At 45.2% G+C, this 17,853-nt stretch overlaps 1 protein-coding gene across 3 annotated transcripts in view; it reads right to left on the bottom strand.

The window, feature by feature from the left end:
• The window catches only part of Xrcc6 (X-ray repair cross complementing 6), a 25,213-nt gene that overhangs the window by 1,744 nt on the left and 5,616 nt on the right, over positions 1-17,853 (bottom strand). For all 3 annotated transcript variants that reach the window (XM_021216685.1, XM_029531113.1, XM_029531112.1), the window contains exons 4-12: positions 15,943-16,081; positions 15,465-15,719; positions 12,414-12,597; positions 10,728-10,914; positions 9,161-9,329; positions 8,762-8,923; positions 7,228-7,357; positions 2,903-3,003; positions 1,201-1,314 (exon numbers count right to left, since the gene is read on the bottom strand). In XM_021216685.1, coding sequence (XP_021072344.1) covers positions 1,201-1,314; positions 2,903-3,003; positions 7,228-7,357; positions 8,762-8,923; positions 9,161-9,329; positions 10,728-10,914; positions 12,414-12,597; positions 15,465-15,719; positions 15,943-16,081 — 1,441 coding nt within the window. The remainder of the gene's footprint in view (positions 1-1,200; positions 1,315-2,902; positions 3,004-7,227; positions 7,358-8,761; positions 8,924-9,160; positions 9,330-10,727; positions 10,915-12,413; positions 12,598-15,464; positions 15,720-15,942; positions 16,082-17,853) is intronic.

Here is a 17,853-nt window from a genome sequence, read left to right as displayed (position 1 = left end):
AAAAAAAAAAAAAAGCCGGGCGTGGTGGCGCACACCTTTAATCCCAGCACTCGGGAGGCAGAGGCAAGCGGATTTCTGAGTTCGGGAGGCCAGCCTGGTCTACAGAGTGAGTTCCAGGACAGCCAGGGTTACACAGAGAAACCCTGTCTCAAAAAACCAAAAAAATAAAAAAATAAAAAAAAAAAAACAAAAACAAAAACAAAAAATTTATTTTATTGTGTATTTGGGTGTGTGGGCATAGGAGAACAACTTTGTGGAGTTAATTCTCTCCTCCCACCTTTATTTGGGTTCCAGGGAAGTAACTCAGGTTACTAGACTTGCACAGGGCAAATGCCTTACTGAGCCATCTCAGCAGCCTAATTTTTTTTAATTTTCTTTTGATTTTTTAAAGGATTTATTTAAAGCATTTATTTTACGTATGTAAAATACAGTACATTGTAGCTGACGTGAAGACACGTCAGAAGAGAGCATCAGATCCCATTGTGAGCCACCATGTGGTTGCTGGGAATTGAACTCAGGACCTCTGGAAGAGCAGTCAGTGTTCTTAATCCCTAAGCCGGCTCTCCAGCCCAGCAGCCTAATTTTTAAAGATGCCTAAGGTTTAAGTACATTTTGTACTCCTGCAAAATGAGTTCGGTTCCCAGAGTTCCATGGTAGCTCATGACCACCTGGAACCCCAGTTCTGGGAGATCTGACAACCTTCTCTAAGCTCTGCAGGCAAAACACCCGTAAACCAATGAGAGGGATCTAAAAGAAATTTTGGTAAAATAGAGGACTAGCGAATGGTTCGTCAGATCCAAGTATTTGCCATATAAACCACATAAAGGTGGAAGAAGAGAACTGACTCCAGAGTTGTGTGCTTCAAGCTCCACACGTGTGCCCATACTCCCCCCTCCCCCACACAAGGAAACAATATAAGCACTCCATTTGTGCTAAAATACACACTTGTGTAGAAGTTTCTAGGCAAGGATTTTTCACACTGAGCCATGGTATGCCATATATACAAATTTCTGAGAAGGCCCAGATGCAGCTCAGTGATGACACGGCTTGCTTGTGTGAGATCCTGACTTTGGCCACCCCCACCCCCACAGTATACCCACCACCATTCTCAAAATGAAGAGAAAGGAAACAACTGTGAGGTAAGATCATGAAGCAGCTTTAAAGGGAACATCTGTGCATCTATCCATACCCAGCCCTTACCTTGTTTTCTCTTGGCAACTTTTCCCTCAGGATTATAACCTGGAGGATAAACAAGTTCTTTAAACTCATCTGCCAGGGAACCCAGTCTTTTCTTTATGGCTTCAACCTTGGGTACTAGAAAATCAAAACAACACAGTTTTCAGGTGAATTATGTCCATCTGAGAGACCTGCCACTTCCAGCTCTGCAGGGGACATGAGAGCACTGAGTTGGGCTGCTGACTAGACCATTAAAACATGCAACAAAGCCCGGCATAGTGGCACACGCCTTTAATCCCAGCACTCAGGAGGCAGAGGCAGGTGGATTTCTGAGTTTCTACAAAGTGAGTGCCAGGACAGCCAGGCCTATACAGAGAAACCCTGTCTCGAAAAACAAAAAACAAAAAAATAAAAAAAATAAAAAAATAAAAAAAAAAAAAACCTTCAGACATCCTTCATGCCTGGCATGCTATGTGAGGGACCTCCATAGATTCCCAAATCCTGGCGAGTGCCAGTCCCTTATTTAAATGGCGCAATATTTGCATATAGCCCACACACATCCTCTTGCATCCTTCAAGACACCAAGAACAAACATTGAGGTAGTCGTTCCTCACAGGCTGCTGAACCTAAGGATTCTCTTGCTAAACTCAGCTAGACAGTCCCCACAACCATGCCTGCTTATAACAACAGCTATTTGGTATGAGAGGCCTTGGACAACTGGGAAGCTAAGCAGGCGAGACTAATTGCTCTGGTCCTTTTAACTATTACAAGGACTATTAAGTCCAGTCTGCTTCCAGTGACTACTCATTTCCCTGTCACAGTTCATGTCTCAAACATGCGAGAGCACCACCAGGTCTAGTAAGAAGGCCAGGAGCCCAGGCCTGACAGGGCAGCAGCAAGCACAGTGGTTCAGGGCACAGGCTGACTCTGTGATATCTCCTGCACCCAATACTGAATGCTCAGCACCAACTTGGGGAAATCATTCCTTCTCTTAAAGTAAGGATGGCAGTAGCCCCTGTTTCAGAATTATGTCAGCTGAATCAGCACACAGGACAACAGTGCCTGCCACTGTCAGCCTTAGTCAACATTATCAGCATTCACACATAGACGTGGGGTGACCTAGTTAGTTCAGAGTCAGGTCTCAGGAGCCTGCCACTCTCCTCCTGTCACTGCAGAGCTAGCTCAATCTGTTCAAGGCAGTCTAAGGTGACCTAGAAAACCTGTCAGGCAGAGACGGTCTGGACAAGGAGGTTTGGAGACTTTAAAAAAACAAAACAAAAAAAAAAAAAAAATGCACACAGGGCTGGAGAGATGGCTCAGCGGTTAAGAGCACTGACTGTTCTGAAGGTCCTGAGTTCAAACCCCAGCAACCACATGGTGGCTCACAACCATCCATAATGAGATCTGACTCCCTCTTCTGGAGAGTCAGAGTGTACTTACATATAATAAATAAATAAATCTTAAAAAATGTTTAAAAAAAAAAAAAAAGCATCCAGATTACTGGACATTGCATCAGCAAAACACGCTGTCTTCCATTGTGTTTCCTCCAGTACACATGTGCAGCAGCACTTCTTGGAATTGAGACAGGCCCAGGCCTCTGATTTAATTTAAAGAGTGTTCTCAACTAAGGATGTAGCTCACCAAGGAGGAAGAGCTCCTACCCACATGTTTTCAATCCCCGACACCAACACACAAAGGACTCCCTGGCTCAATCCACATTTCTTACATGTCAGATCTACCACTTGCTCCGACTCCATCATGTCCAAAGCTAGGGCCTCCAGGTTCCGGAAGTGCTGCTGCAGTGCTGGGTTCTCAAAACTGTCGCTCCTGTCAAAACAGCATCAAAACATAAGAGCTTCCGGTAAGAAAGCAAAACATCCAGCTAGTGGCAGTCCAAGGGCAGTTGAGGAAAAGACCACAAGTGAATAGCAGAGACCTCCATATCAACTCCCCCCCCCCCGCCCCCTCTAACTTTGAATTTATCAGTGGATGCTGGAACAGCAAACCTGGCTTGTCACTAGAAGCTTAGGGCAGCGAGGAGAATAGAGGATACAGAATGACAACTGTGTCTTCTGTGCACAGAGCAGGGGGGAGGTGGGAGATTGAAGCCAGAGTCACACAGGTGGAGCTGAAGCCTGCTCTCTACTGCTTGCCTTTTTTTTTTTTTTTTTTTTTTCCATTTTTTCGAGACAGGGTTTCTCTGTGTAGCCCTGGCTGTCCTGGAACTCACTCTGTAGACCAGGCTGGCCTCGAACTCAGAAATCCGCCTGCCTCTGCCTCCCGAGTGCTGGGATTAAAGGCGTGCGCCACCACGCCCGGCTCTAATGCTTTCCTAGTTGGATGAGACTGAAAAGGGGGCCTTGTGTCCTCTAAGCCTGTTTGATCTATAAAATGGGCACAAAACCAACCTTTCAGGGTTCTCTGAATTTTTTTTTAAAGTGTGTACCATGCCTGCAGAGATCAGAGGTGTCCTGACATCGGTGCCTGGAATCAAAGTTAAGTCCTCTGCAAGAGCAGTAGATCCTTGCAACTATTAGACATCTTAGCCCCCTTTTCAGTTTCTTAGGAAGATAAAAGGACAGGACTGAGATGTAGCTATGTGTAGAGGAGAGTTGAGGGGTTTATTTTAAAATATTTCCCACAACAGTATTGCATATGGAACAGTGTCTAACAAACAGAATGTTTTTTGTTGGTGGTGTGTATGTTTGTGAGACATGCACCTGAATCAAACCCAGAGCTTGTACACGCTAGGAAGGTACATCTCCACCCTACATGGCAGAGTCTTAGCGCTCATACTTTCAGGGGAAGGAGTAGAACAGGAAGTTAGGGCTGAAGGGGAAAGCCTTTTTGGGGGGTTGGAGGGAGGGAGATAGGGTTTCATATACTCAAGCTGGCTTGAAACTTATTGTGTAGCCACAGATGACCTTGAATTCCTGGTCCTCCTCCCTCCACTTCTCCACATGCTGGGATTACAGTTGTATGCCATACCCAATGAAAAGTATCTTTTGCCCAGAACTAGAAGTAACAGATATCAAAAATGGAATGTGAAAAGGTCTCTAACTTGATGAGAAAATAAAGAAAAAAATCTGACTTTTTAAAATTGACTTTAAAACAGAACACAACTAAAGCGTGGTGATGCAAGCTGCTAATTCTAGCACCCAAGCAACTCTGGGCTAGAGAGCAAGACAATGTCTCAGAAAGTTAACAAAACAAAAGCCACAAAGTCACAATCTCAATAAGCCATGTGTCCTGAGAAGATATACAAATGGCCAAGACATATGAGTTGTTCAATTGTCATTAGTTATCATTAGGGAAATAAGAATGAAACCACAGTGAGATATCACCTCACATCTCTCAAAAAATAAAAGACAGCAGCTGAGGATGGGGCTCAGCCCACAGAGTGACTGGCAGCTGAGAAGCCTTGAATTCAATTCCTGACACCAAATAAACCTGGCATGGTGGCACGTGCTTGGAATCCCAGCACTGGAGAGGTTAAGGCAAGATCAGTAGTTCAGGTTCATCCTAGGCTACACAGCAAGTTCTAGACCAGCGTTCAGGAGACAGTCAGCAGTAAGCAGACTAGTATGAGGACAATCCAGGACTACACACTGAGTCAGTGTCTGTCCTTCCTCCCTCCATTCTTTCTTCCCTCTGTCTGTCCTCCCACCTGGAAATGATGTCATATATCCCAAACCAAGCCCTGAACTCACTATAATCAAGGATGACCTCGAATTCCTAATGCTCCTGCCTCTACCTTCAGAGTGTTGGGAGCTATAGGCATGGACCACCACAATGAGTAATAAATATTGTCTCTAAAAACAAAAATGAAGAAAAGGAGCGTGGCCAGCATGGGGAGAAACTGGAAAACTTTTGGTGAAGATGCAAAACAGGTAGGAACCATGGAAAACTGTATGGAGGGTCCTTAAATATTAAAGCTGCCACCAGTGAGGAGGCTCAATGAGTGGAAGCACTTGATTACACGGCTTGCTGCATAGGCTGACAACTTGAGTTTGATCTCAGAACCCACAGAGGAAGACAACCAATTCCTGAAAGTTGTATACACATTACTTACACACACAGATAGATAAAATTGTAAAACATTTAAAATAAGGAGCTAGCTGGGCGTAGTGGCGCACACTTTTAATCCCAGCACTTGGGAGGCAGAGGTAGGCAGATTTCTGAGTTCGAGACCAGCCTGGTCTACAAAGTGAGTTCCAGGACATCCAGGGCTACACAGAGAAACCCTGTCTCGAAAAAACGAAAAAAAAAAAAAAAAAAAACAATAGTATACTAACAACACCATTTCATTAGAACCCTCCTTATAAACAGCCAAAACATAGAAACCTTCCACATAATTATTAAATAATATAGCATATTATATATGTTATATATAACATATATTAAGAATATAGTATGGTATATATTGAAGTATATTAGAAGATTAGCCTTCAAAAAAAGAAAAACAGAAGAGTCCAGAAAGACGGCTCTGTGGTCTTCCAGAGGACCAACACCCACATAGCTGCTTACCACCATCTGTAACTCCAGTTTCAAGGAGTCCAATGCCCTCTTCTGACCCTGTGCATGCTACAATATTGATGTACAAACATATATACATAAATCAAATAAAAACCAATCTTTTTTTAAAAAAATGTTTTGATTAAAGAAAGGAAGAAATGCAGATACCGCACACCAACACTGCTGAGTCTATATGACATTACCCTGAGGGAAAGACTCAGAGAAAGACGAGCCACATGTGCACATCTGCAACAGTCAACTCTTATGTTGGGTGACATAGAGGCTGAGGGCTGGGAGGAGACAGAAGCTAACCAGCGGGTCTCACACTGCAGCTAGGCAAGATGACAAAAGGCAGCACAGCATTGTCCTGTGGTTTCTCTACAGTGAACTGGACGTCTATTAAGGAGGTGGGTATCATACAGAAAATACAAACTGAAAAACATGGCATGTGACAGGTGTCTGCAGTCATCATATGTAGGCTTTAAGAGATGTTCTCCGTTATTAAAAAGTGACCCGAGAGCCTGCTGCAGTGGCCCATATCCCAGCACTCAGGAGGCAGGGGCAGGCAGAACTTTGAGTTCAAGGCTAGCCTGGTCTATAGAGTGAGTTCCAGGACAGCCAGGGCTACACAGAGAAACCCTGTCAAGTAGCTTGAAGGCTGGACAGACAGCAATTAAAGGGCACTTGCTGCCCTTGTAGAGGACTTGGGACTTGGGTTCAGTTCCCAGCACCTATGTGGCAGTTCAAGCCAGCTTGAACTCCAGTCCTAGAGGATGTAACTTCTTGAACACTAGTCATGGACAGTGGTGTATGTATCCACATGCATGCTAACCCCTGTACACACATACAAAATAAAAATAAGTAAGTCTTACAAAGGTAGGGGGTATCGTGCCACAAACCTGTAATCCCAGCATTCACAACACTGAGGCAGATGGAATACTGCAAATTTGAGTCTAGCCTAGGCTATACAGTGAGTTCTAGGCTAGCCCGAATTAGAGTAAGATATCCCATCTAAAACAAGAAACTAAATAAGCATGTGCCACTCTTTTGGACTTGTTAATCAACTAGCCTTTTCTGAAGAAAGCCCAGGCTGGCCTCAAATGTGTAATACTCCGATATCAATTAGAAAAGGCTGGGGTTACAGCCACCACACATGACTTCTACCAGCACAGCCTGAGACTCTACAAGATAAGCAGGGCTGTCATGAAGTGGTGGCGCACGCCTTTAATCCCAGCACTTGGGAGGCAGAGGCAGGCAGATTTCTGAGTTCGAGGCCAGCCTGGTCTACAAAGTGAGTTCCAAGACAGCCAGGCTACACAGAGAGACCCTGTGTCGAAAGACAGAAAAAGATAAGCAGAGCTTTTTATGTACTTTTTAAGTTCTTGGTGATAAGTAATGATTTCTTGTTTTTGGCTAGCTGAACAGAAGAGAATATGCCTATGCCCTCTTAGTCTATGTCTAACTTGAATTTCTGATAGGTAGGGCTCAACTCTGGAGACAGCTCCAAAAAATGCTCCAGGGTGACCCAGCGCTTACCTATATGTGAAGCGGAGTTTTTGAACAATAGCCTTCATCTTGTCTATCTGCTCCGGGTTGGCCATCACCTTCTCAGTAAAGGGCACCTTCCGCTTGTCATCGGCATAAGGGAGGAAGACAAGATGGAAGCCTGAAGTGGGGAGACAGGTCTTCTGAGATCTGACTTAGGATTCTGCTGTTTGTCACCTCTGTATACTGTGGTGCTGGGACTGAGGGTTACAAATCCAATTTCTCCTTTACCAGGAGCCAAGTGTGAAAGTCAGACTAACAGACCCTCCAGGGACGGACATGAAGCCTGACAGGCAAGGGATGCCTCAACAAGGAGCCACAACCAGGCAACAGCCGTTGGTCCCAGCCTCTATTTATCCTCCTCCTCCTCCTCCTCCTCCTCCTCCTCCTCCTCCTCATTTTAGATAATCCAGAGCCAGCTGGACAGTGCCATCCTTGGGGGGCTAAGTTCCAGCCTCAGTGGGCTCTCCTCTGAGCTCCAGCTTTCCATTTTCATCCTAGCTTCCAGCATACATTAAAGAGGAAGGAGTTTTGTGGATTCTAGTCCAGGTCCTTTCGGATTCTAGAAGGAAAGTTCCAGGCACTTCAACCAAGGCTGCTGCCAGGTGAGGGGCCCTTGATGACAGCACTGAAGGTGATGAGCAAGCAAGAGCGAGCCATCAGGCCAGTTCTCCCCTCGGCTCCCTAGCCTCCCCCTGGGACTACTGACAGGGACTTAGACTGGGCTGCTGGGTGTAGGCGGTCAGCCTGCACAGCACACAGCTTGAGACAGTGAACTGCAGCTGGAAGGTTAAGTAGCACTTAATAATAAGCAAGCACTTATTCCAGTGAGAGGACTGCATTTAGACAGGACTGGAGGACTACCATCAGGGACACCTTGTGGGAGGCATGAACACTTAATTATCTCAAATATAGAACTGCTTTCCAGTGAGAATGGAAGTTTAACTTGTGTGCCCAACTTGGCTGGCTAACAAGTGGCAGAGAGGATCTAAAACAAAAGAGAGTAAGCTCCTGGATATATACCACGGGACCGTCATAGCTGTGTGTGTCGGTGCACACTTGTAATCCCAGCACTCAGATGACTTGGGCAGGAGGAACACATATCCTAGCCTGGGCTGCATAGTGAGACCATGTATGGAGGGGTTAAGAAGAGATTAAAGCAAGACTGACTTCAAATATATAAGCAGTTTACACTACACCACATAACCTTGGCACTTACAGGACAAAAACCAAGCATGGAGGTTGATGAGACACTTTCAATAAAGAAAAATATCAGCAGAGAAGCCCTGCCACTTGCAGCAGAACTGTGCAAATAGTCGGAGCAAATAGGATGGAGACAATCTTGAAGCCTGACTGTGTTCTCTCTCCACATGACCATCTTGGCCGCCTTGCCTAGCGGAGCATCATGTCCACCTACAAAACCTTTTAAGGTTTTTAAACACATATTTCCGTGGCCTAAAATTGATGCTGGGGACTCAGGTGCTTCAGGACCCCTAAGTGACCCCTGGATCTCTCTGCCACATACCTGCTGGAGTCACTTGAATGTTCTGATCATCTATCTCCTCTTCCTGTGGCACCAAAGCCACAAAATACGGAGAGACATTCTTCCGGGCTGTGTATCTACACACTGCTATGACCTTCTTCTCCACACACTTGGTGAGCAGAGCGCTGAACAAGGTTGAGCTCCCTAAAAAACAAATGTCACAGTGGCCTGCATCTTCTCCCCTCACCCCCTGCACAGTCTTACAGGTTTTCTTTTTTTCTTTCCTTCTTCTTTTTACTTGAGCTGCATCTCTTGTAGGTATCCAAGCAACATCCATTTAGGAAACACAGCCCAATAAACCCAGTGGCAGACACTGGTTGTCCCTTGGTCTATGAGCTCACCCTTTACCAGGGGCTCTGAGCATGGAGTCTCAGCACTCACCACTGACCAGGGACTCCTCTGGGTACACGAACAGAGAGGGCCTCAGGTAGTGGTGCTTCTTCAGCATTACCATGGGCTTAAAGCCCATGAGAATCAAACCTGGCTCATCAAACCGCTTCAGCTCCTCGGTTTCCTCCTTCTCCAGCACAATCTGACGCGTCCCATAAGTCTAAGGAGAAAAGGTCTGAGTAGCAGGTGCCACAAAGGGCTGTGTGGGGATGAGTCTGCGGCCACCAAACATCAGCAACTTAGACCTAGCTCTGGGAGGGGCAGGGAGAAGACGGAATGGGAAGAGCACTTGCCACACAACTGTGAGGATGTGTTTAGATCCCTGGCAGCCATGTACCACCCAATGTACCCACAACTCTGGTGCTGACTTGCGGGGGATGGGGACACAAGGATCGTGAGGCGTGCTGGCCAGCCAATCTGGCTAGGAAAACAATAAGCTTTGGTTGCGTGAGAGGTCCTGTCTCAAGGAACTGAGGAGGGGGGGGAACAGAGCAGAAGACCCAATGTCCTCCTCTGGCCTCTACAGGTAAGGGGATAGTGCACATAGTGACAGAGTCAAATTTGAGTTTATAACAACAACAACAACAACAAAAGGCCCTTCAGATTTATTCAGGTGACTAGATCAATAAACTCAGTGGTCAGAGAATGGCCCCACCATGCCTTTAATCACAGCAGTAGGGAGACAGGCAAGCGCATCTCTGAATCCAAGGCCAGTCTGGTCTGCAGAGTGAGAATCCATCTCTAACAAAAGGCTGTGCTTGTTTTTCAATATCACATCCTTATAAAGAACGTACAGCAGAGAGAGGACAAGAGAGAATGTACTGTACTTTCTTTTCATGCTCAGAAAAACAGATGTGGTCATTTCAAAGGAAGGAAAAGAAATTTGACTAATTCGCTCTCACAAACGAATGGTGCACTGCATGTATAAGCCCTAACTCCTCACCACCTCAGGTAACCACAAAGCTCTTGTTGTTGCTGTACTTAAACGGTTACGGTGGTGTGTGCTCAGCAAGCCAACAACACCTGGCCTGTTCCTTGACATATGCCATAGCTGCAAGGCCAGCTGCTTCCTGTCCTGACCGCTTATCCAGGAAGACACAGTTCAACAGTGATGTACTTCACTGGCTAGCTTACTCAATGTGTCTGTCTGGTTTTCTTTCCCCCAGACACAGTTTCTACACAGTCCTGTCTGTCCTGGAAGATGCTCTGTAACCCAGGCTGTCCCCAGAGATCTGCCTGCTTTTGTCTCCTTAGTTCTGAAATTAAAGTCATGTGCCATCATGTCCAGCTCCTGCTGTTTAAAGATTTATTTATCTGCATGAATGTATGTGCACTACGTGCACGCCTCGTGTATACTTCATGCATACAGAGGTCAGAAGGGGTCTCATCTCCTGAAACCAAAGAATGGTTGGCTATGAGCCACCATGTGGATGCTGGGAACTGAACCTGGGTACGATGCAAGAACAGGATGTGTACTCTTAACTGCTGAGCCACCTCTACAGCCTCACCTCCCTGTCAATTCTTAAACAAGATTCAGTAGGAAAGGTTAGCCACCTACCAGAGACCGCTTGGTGTCACTAGGCAGGAGCAGACTGCCGGTGTTTACATTAAAAGTCCTTGTCTTGGTTTTCACTGGTTCATTTGTTTCCCGATAGAGTCTCACTGGAAAAGGCTTGTTAGCTTTCTGGACCAAGTTATAAATGCCCACCATGAGTACTACACCTTCACCGAGCTTAAACTTTAACCTGGGGGAGGAAAGGGAAAGAGAAACAAAGCAAGTATGAGCAAGCAGATTGTACTTTCCTATGTAAAAGGTTTTCACAGCATCCAAGTTCCAGTCTGTGTTACTCTAATAACCTTAGTCCAAACACAAATAGTGAGTGGGCTGAAAACAGAGTTCAACACTGGGCATGGGGGCACACGGCCAATCCCAGCAGGTGAGGGACTAAGACAGTACGATGCTCTGAATTCAAGGCCAGCGTGGAAAACAAATATGACCAAGTACCAAGTAGGCAAGTCTACACACAAGACTGTCCCAAACAGTAATAAAAACAAACAAATGGAGAGGTGGAGAAAAGGAAAACCACAGCCAAGCATGATAGTAGTAGACATCTGAAAACCCAGCTTGGAATACACAGCAAGACTCTGACTTTAAAAAAAAAAATCTAACAGGGCTGTCGAGATGGCTCAGTGGTTAAGAGCACTGACTGCTCTTCCTAGAGTCCTGAGTTCAAATCCCAGCAACCACATGGTGGCTCACAACCATCTGTAATGGGATCCAATGCCCTCTTCTGGTGCATCTGAAAACAGCTATAGTGTACTTACATATAATAAATAAACAAATCTTAAAAAAAAACAAAAAAAAACTAACAATCTGATTATTATTCACCTCATGCTATTTAAAAAAAAAAAAAAAAAAAAACTCGGGAGGCAGAGGCAGGCGGATTTCTGAGTTCGAGGCCAGCCTGGTCTACAAAGTGAGTTCCAGGACAGCCAGGGCTACACAGAGAAACCCTGTCTGGAAAAACAAAAACACTTATTTATTTGGGGGGAGGGTGCATATCCACAACATGGGTGTGGGAGGGTAGAGGACAGCTTGTGAAGTTGGTTCTTTTCCTCCACTACTGGGATCCCAGGAGGAGAACTCAGGCCGTCAGGCTTGGCAGCATGCACCTTTACCTAGTGAGCAAGCTTATTAGCTGAATGATAATATAATTTTAACAAAGATAACTAACATCTGGCAGCTGGAGAGATGGCTCAGTGGTTAAGAGCACTTACTGCTCTTCCAGAGGTCCTGAGTTCAATTCCCAGCAACCACATCAGGTGGCTCACAATCATCTGTAACTCCAGCTCTAAGGGATCAAATGCCTGTTCCCCTGTTCCATACATAGGCACCCATACATACATATAACTTATAAGTACATAGCATCTGTTACGCATACTTGTATGTTAGATGTCTCTGACTCACTCCTTACGATAAATAACCTAATGGTGCAGACGTTACTACTGTCTGCCATGGACAGAGAGCAGAGGAGGTACCAAGGGATGCTCAGAGTACTTAGAGCTCAAGGACACAGAAGGCTGCTGCGTTACTATGGAGACATACCCTGCTGGGGAAGAGAAGTGACAGTTCACGCTATCCCGAGGAGGCCAGTGGGATAACAGTGTGGGGAAGTCAAATCTATGCCTTGCCTGCAATTTGTTAAGGGAAGTATGAGCAGGTTAGCCCAGGCTGGGTGCCCACCTGGACAGAACTCGCTTTTTGGTCTCCTTGGCTCGAACCTTCCTTAGCAGGTCTTCCAGTTTGCTTGACTCCTCAGAGTGAATCCCAAGGTCCTCGTCCTCAGCTGTGGTGATGATGTCCCTGTAGAACACGGATACATCAAAGCCTCCTTGCTTCTTCAGGTGCATCAAGTCAAGGAAGATCCCTGGTGTGAAGAAAGATTAAAGCCAGGGATAGCGAAGGTCAGCAAATGGGAATTACTGAGACAGAACTCGTTATGTAGACCAGGCTGGCCTGGAACTCACTTTGTAGACCAGGGTTGGAATTCAGAGGTATATCTGCCTCTGAACAAAGGAGTATGCTACCATACCACGTTAAGTTTGTTTATTTTCATTGGGGGGAGAGGCCTTAAATTTTTGTTTAAACAGAGATGGTGCCAGGCCAGATGTGGGGGATGTATATTATATTGATAATACTAATTCTTGGGAAGCAAAGGAAGGAGAAATGTAACAAGTCCATAGGTCTACATGGCAAGTTTTGGGCCAGCCAGAGATACCAAGTGAGACTTTATTTCCATAAAGAAAAAATTTTGAAAGATCATATCTATACCAGAGAGGCTGAGGCAGCAGGACTGCTGTGAGTTTGAGGCTATGTTGGGCCACATTTGAGTTTTGGGCCATCATGAGTTACAGTGTGGCCTCTTTATTTGTTGCTAATTTATTTTTGGTCTCAAAAATAAGAAAAGGACTATCATAAGTTATGATGTATCCTATTTATTTATTTTGGTCTCACAGATGGAGAAAAGCAGCCACATGAGGTGGTGCAACACGCCCATAATCCCGCAGGACGTGGTGGCACATGCCTTTGATCCCAGCACTCGGGAGGCAGAGGCAGGTGGATTTCTGAGTTGGAGGCCAGCCTGGTCTACAGAGTGAGTTCCAGGACAGCCAGGGCTATACACAGAGAAACCCTGTCTCGAAAAAAAAAAAAAAAAAAAAAAACAGAAAACAAAGAAAACATGCCCATAATCCCAGCACTCAGGAGGCAGGTCTGGGTTAGGACCAGGAAAGCAAGGTTACCCTAAGTTGCACAGCAACCTCCAGGACAGCTTGGGTGACAAGAGAATCTGAATCTACCAAACCAACAGGCAGTGCTCAGTGTCGTGCTATGTGACCTAGACTCAAAGTCCTAGATTAAGCAATCCTTCTGCCTCAGTCTCCCATATATCTGAAGCTATGAAACAAAACACTGTGCCCAACTTTAGAATTTGTTTTCAGTTAAATACAAATGGGTAGAATTTGCTGATAGCCCAGGCTGGACCCATATTCCTCTTGCCTCAGTCTCCAAAGTGCTGGGGTTTGAGGCATGCATCACCAGGTGCAGCCAAACATCCTTTATTCTTGGTTTTAAAGCTGTAGTTACCTGTTATAGCAAAGTTTTGTTTGCATGTATGTCTCTGGACTTCATGAGTGCAGTGCCCATAGAGGCCAGAAGAGGGGGATGATCGGCTTCAGATGCTTCCTTCTCTAAGCTAGTCAGGACAGTGCACAACACTAACCCCATCACTTGGGAGGCTAAAGAGGAAAGATGGCCTGCTTGAGGCCTGCCTGGCTACATAGCATGTTCCAGACTGGCATGGCTTATATAACAAAGCCATCTCAAAAACAAACAAACAAACAAAAAGACCCAAAACAAACAAACAAAGCTCCAGAATCTAGATAGACTATTAACATTTTCAGGACCTACAGAAAGGGCCTATGCCATTCAGCTGTTAAAACTACTTCCAACAACTTTCCAACAGGCACCATCATTGCATCACTGAGGTCAGAACAAGTAAGCTCTGGTGGAGACTGTAGCCAGCTGGAAGGCGACAGGCCACACTAGTGTCTCCCTTGGCTCTCTTCATTCTTTTGTCTTGGTGGCAAAAGCAATGTTTGACCTCAGCTATAAAGAAAGTAAGTAATGTAATCCCAGCACTTGGGAGGCAGAGGCAAGCGGATTTCTGAGTTCGAAGCCAGCCTGGTCTACAAAGTGAGTTCCAGGAAAGCCAGGGCTACACAGAGAAATCCTGTCTCGAAAGAGAGAGAGAGAGAGAGAGAGAGAGAGAGAGAGAGAGAGAGAGAGAAACAAGTTAGGAGCCATTTAAAAGAATAAGAAGGGCTGGGCAATGATGGCACAGACCTTCAATCCCAGCACTCAGAGGCTGAGGCAAGGGATCTCTGTGAATTTGTGGCCAGTGGGCCTACAGGTCAAATTCCAGGACAGCAAAGACTACAGAGAGAAACCCTGTCTTGAAAAGAAAAAAAAAAAAGACAAAACAGAAAAAGAATAAGAAGGGGTGGGCTCAATATTAAGAGCACTGGCTGCTCTTCCACAGGACCTGGATTTGATTCCCAGCACCCAGGTGGCAGTTCACAGTTGTCTAATACCAGTTCTAGGAGATACGATGATGACTTACCTACCTACCTCTTCAGTCCTGTACAGGCACCTTGCACAAAAGTGCACATCTATGCGAATAAAACATCCATATATATAAAATTTTTAATTACCTAATATTTTTGTTTGTTTGTTTTCTTTCTTCGAGACAGATTTCTCTGCGTAGTCCTGGCTGTCCTGGAACTCACTCTGTAGACCAGACTGGCCTCTAACTCAAAAATCCACCTGCCTCTGCCTCCCAAGTGCTGGGATTAAAGGCGTGCAACATCAGTGCCTGGCTATTAACTAATTTTTTAAAAATTAAAACATACATTCATTTGGAGCTGGATAAATGCACAGACATGCATTTAAAACCCCCATATGCATAAAGTAAATAAAATTAAAGGAAAAAAAAGCAACTAAGAAAATAAGGCTGGAAAGATGGCAATTAAGAGCTCTGACTGCTCTTCCAGAGGACCTGGGTTCAGTTTCCAGCACCCACATGGCCACACACAACCATCTGTAATTCCAGCACTAGGGCAAGGGACGCCTCTTCTGACTCCACACCTGGATGCACACGGGACATAACTACATACAAGCACACATACATACAAAATATTTTTAAAGCAACGATAAAAGAATAAGGGAAGTGCCCACCAGTGTCCCGGAGGTCGCTGGCTTTGGTCCTGGCCCGGCTGGCTTTAGCACTGTCACTGCCATGGGGATTGTCTTCATTGGTGAACAGCATGATCCTCTTGTGACTCATCTTGAGCTGGACGTCGCTGAAGAGGTTGGCACAGACCCAGAGCACTTCACTCAAAGAGTAGTCAGACCCATGGCCAACTGTGTCTCGGAAATGCTTCTTCCCCTGTTGTCCCTTAAACTGGTCAAGCTCCAGCACTCGTTTAGCACCTGGTGAGAGGCAGGGCAAACAAGAGTCAGTCAACTTCACCACAGGCTAACAGGCCAGGGGACCTGCTCACTCAGCCCTGGCTAACTAGAGTAGAGGGACCTTCTGTGGAGGAAACCAAGGCCCTAGCCAAGGTCAAAGCTGCTTCCTCCTCCAGGGCCCTCTTTTGTTCACCTTAGTGACATTCTCACATAAAGGAAACCATGTTCTTTGAATATTACTGACCTGGGTTATCCAAATCTTGTAAGACATAAATATTTTTGAAGTTCACTGAATTTTTGTCTTTCTCAGTTCCATAGAACACCACTGCCAGGAGGTCCCGATCACTGCTTATGATCTTACTGGTGTACACACTCTGGATACACTGTAAAAAAAAAAAACAAAAACAATTCCGTGATGTTAGCGTAACACTAAGCTTCTGAAAGTAAGTGGCACAGAGCCCTGCTCAGTCTTGATGCTGCATAAGTCTGGCATGGCGGCACATGACCATAATCCCAGCACTGGGAAGGAGGAGGCTGGAGGCTATACGCCTGTTACCATCACAGTGGGTTTGTGTAGTGCTGGGGAATGAACGCATGACTTTACGTATGGTAGGCACGTCCTCTGCCCACTGAGCTGGTCCCCAGGCCTGGGCGTCTGTTCTTCATCCTACATGTATATACATTAAGAGTAGACTCCTGGGCCCCACGGCAAGTCTCACTCTATTAACTCTGAGGAACTGCTAAGTCACTTGCCATGCCAGCTGCACGCCTTCATACTGGTTTTGTTCTGTTTGATTTTTAAGATTTTACTTTGTTTTTTGAGACAGGGTCTCTCTACATAGCTTTTGCTGTCTGAAACCTCTCTGTAGACTAAGCTGGCCTTGAACTCACAGAGATTTGCCTGCCTCTGCCTCGGCAGCACTGAGATTAAAGGTGTGTGTGCCACTACTGCTTCTTTCAGCATTCTTAACAACAGCTTCTATTTGTTATCTTTGAAGAAATGGCTACTCAAATCCTTTGTCCCCCTGTCCCTATTTTGAGACAGAGTCTCATGAAGCCCAAGCTGGCCTCAAACTTGTATATGTAGCCAAGGATTACCCTGAACTTTTTTTTTTTTTTTTTAAGATTTATTTATTATATGTAAGTACACTGTAGCTGTCTTCAGACACTCCAAAAGAGGGCACCGAATCTATGGATGGTTGTGAGCCACCATGTGGTTGCTGGGAATTAAACTCAGGACCTTCGGAAGAGCAGTCAGTGCTCTTAACCACTGAGCCATCTCTCCAACCCCAACCTTGAACTTCTGATCCTTCTATTTCCACCTCGCAAGTACTGTAAACACTACTGTAAACACTACTGTATATCACCAACCCAGGGTCTTCAACATGTGAGGCAAGTGCTCTACCAACTCAGCTGTTCCAGCTGTAGAGAGACGTGTCTCAAAAAACAAAGTAAAATCTTAAAAATCAAACAAAACAAAACCAGTATGAAGGCGTGCAGCTGGTATGGCAAGTGACTTAACAGTTCCTCTTTCCCGAGTCCTCTTTTGCCCGTTTTAAAGCTGTGTTGTAATTGTTTATTAATAGTAATATTCAATTCTCAGGATTCACTTGCAAAAAGACTTGTGTACTTGTGTGTGTATGTGTGGTGGGAGATTTAAGCATCATCAACAGAAATTTTCTAAGGAGTCCACTTTCTTTTTTTTTTTTTTTTTTTAAATTTTTTTCGAGACAGGGTTTCTCTGTATAGTTCTGGCTGTCCTGGAACTCACTTTGTAGACCAGGCTGGCCTCGAACTCAGAAATCTGCCTCCCGAGTGCTGGGATTAAAGGTGTGTGAGGAGTCCACATTTTTAAAAGTGGTATTTATAGGAGCTGGAGAGATAGCTCATCATTTAAGAGCACTAACTTTTCTCTTCTACAGGACTCAGGTTCAATTCCCAGCACCCACATGGAGCCTTACAGTTGTATATAACTCCAGGTCTAGACATCTGGTGCTCTTTTTTGACATCCACTGGTATCAACTGTAAAAGTGGTACACAGACATACCTGCAGACAGAACACCCATATACACAAAATAACTTTAAAAATATGTAAAATTTCAGTTAACTATATTTTAAAATTAAAGTGGCATTTTCTGGGTGTGATAGTACCCAT

The sequence above is a fragment of the Mus pahari genome, chromosome 17, assembly GCF_900095145.1.
Source record: "Mus pahari chromosome 17, PAHARI_EIJ_v1.1, whole genome shotgun sequence".
NCBI lineage: Eukaryota > Metazoa > Chordata > Mammalia > Rodentia > Muridae > Mus > Mus pahari.
This window is presented reverse-complemented; position numbering and strand designations above follow the sequence as displayed.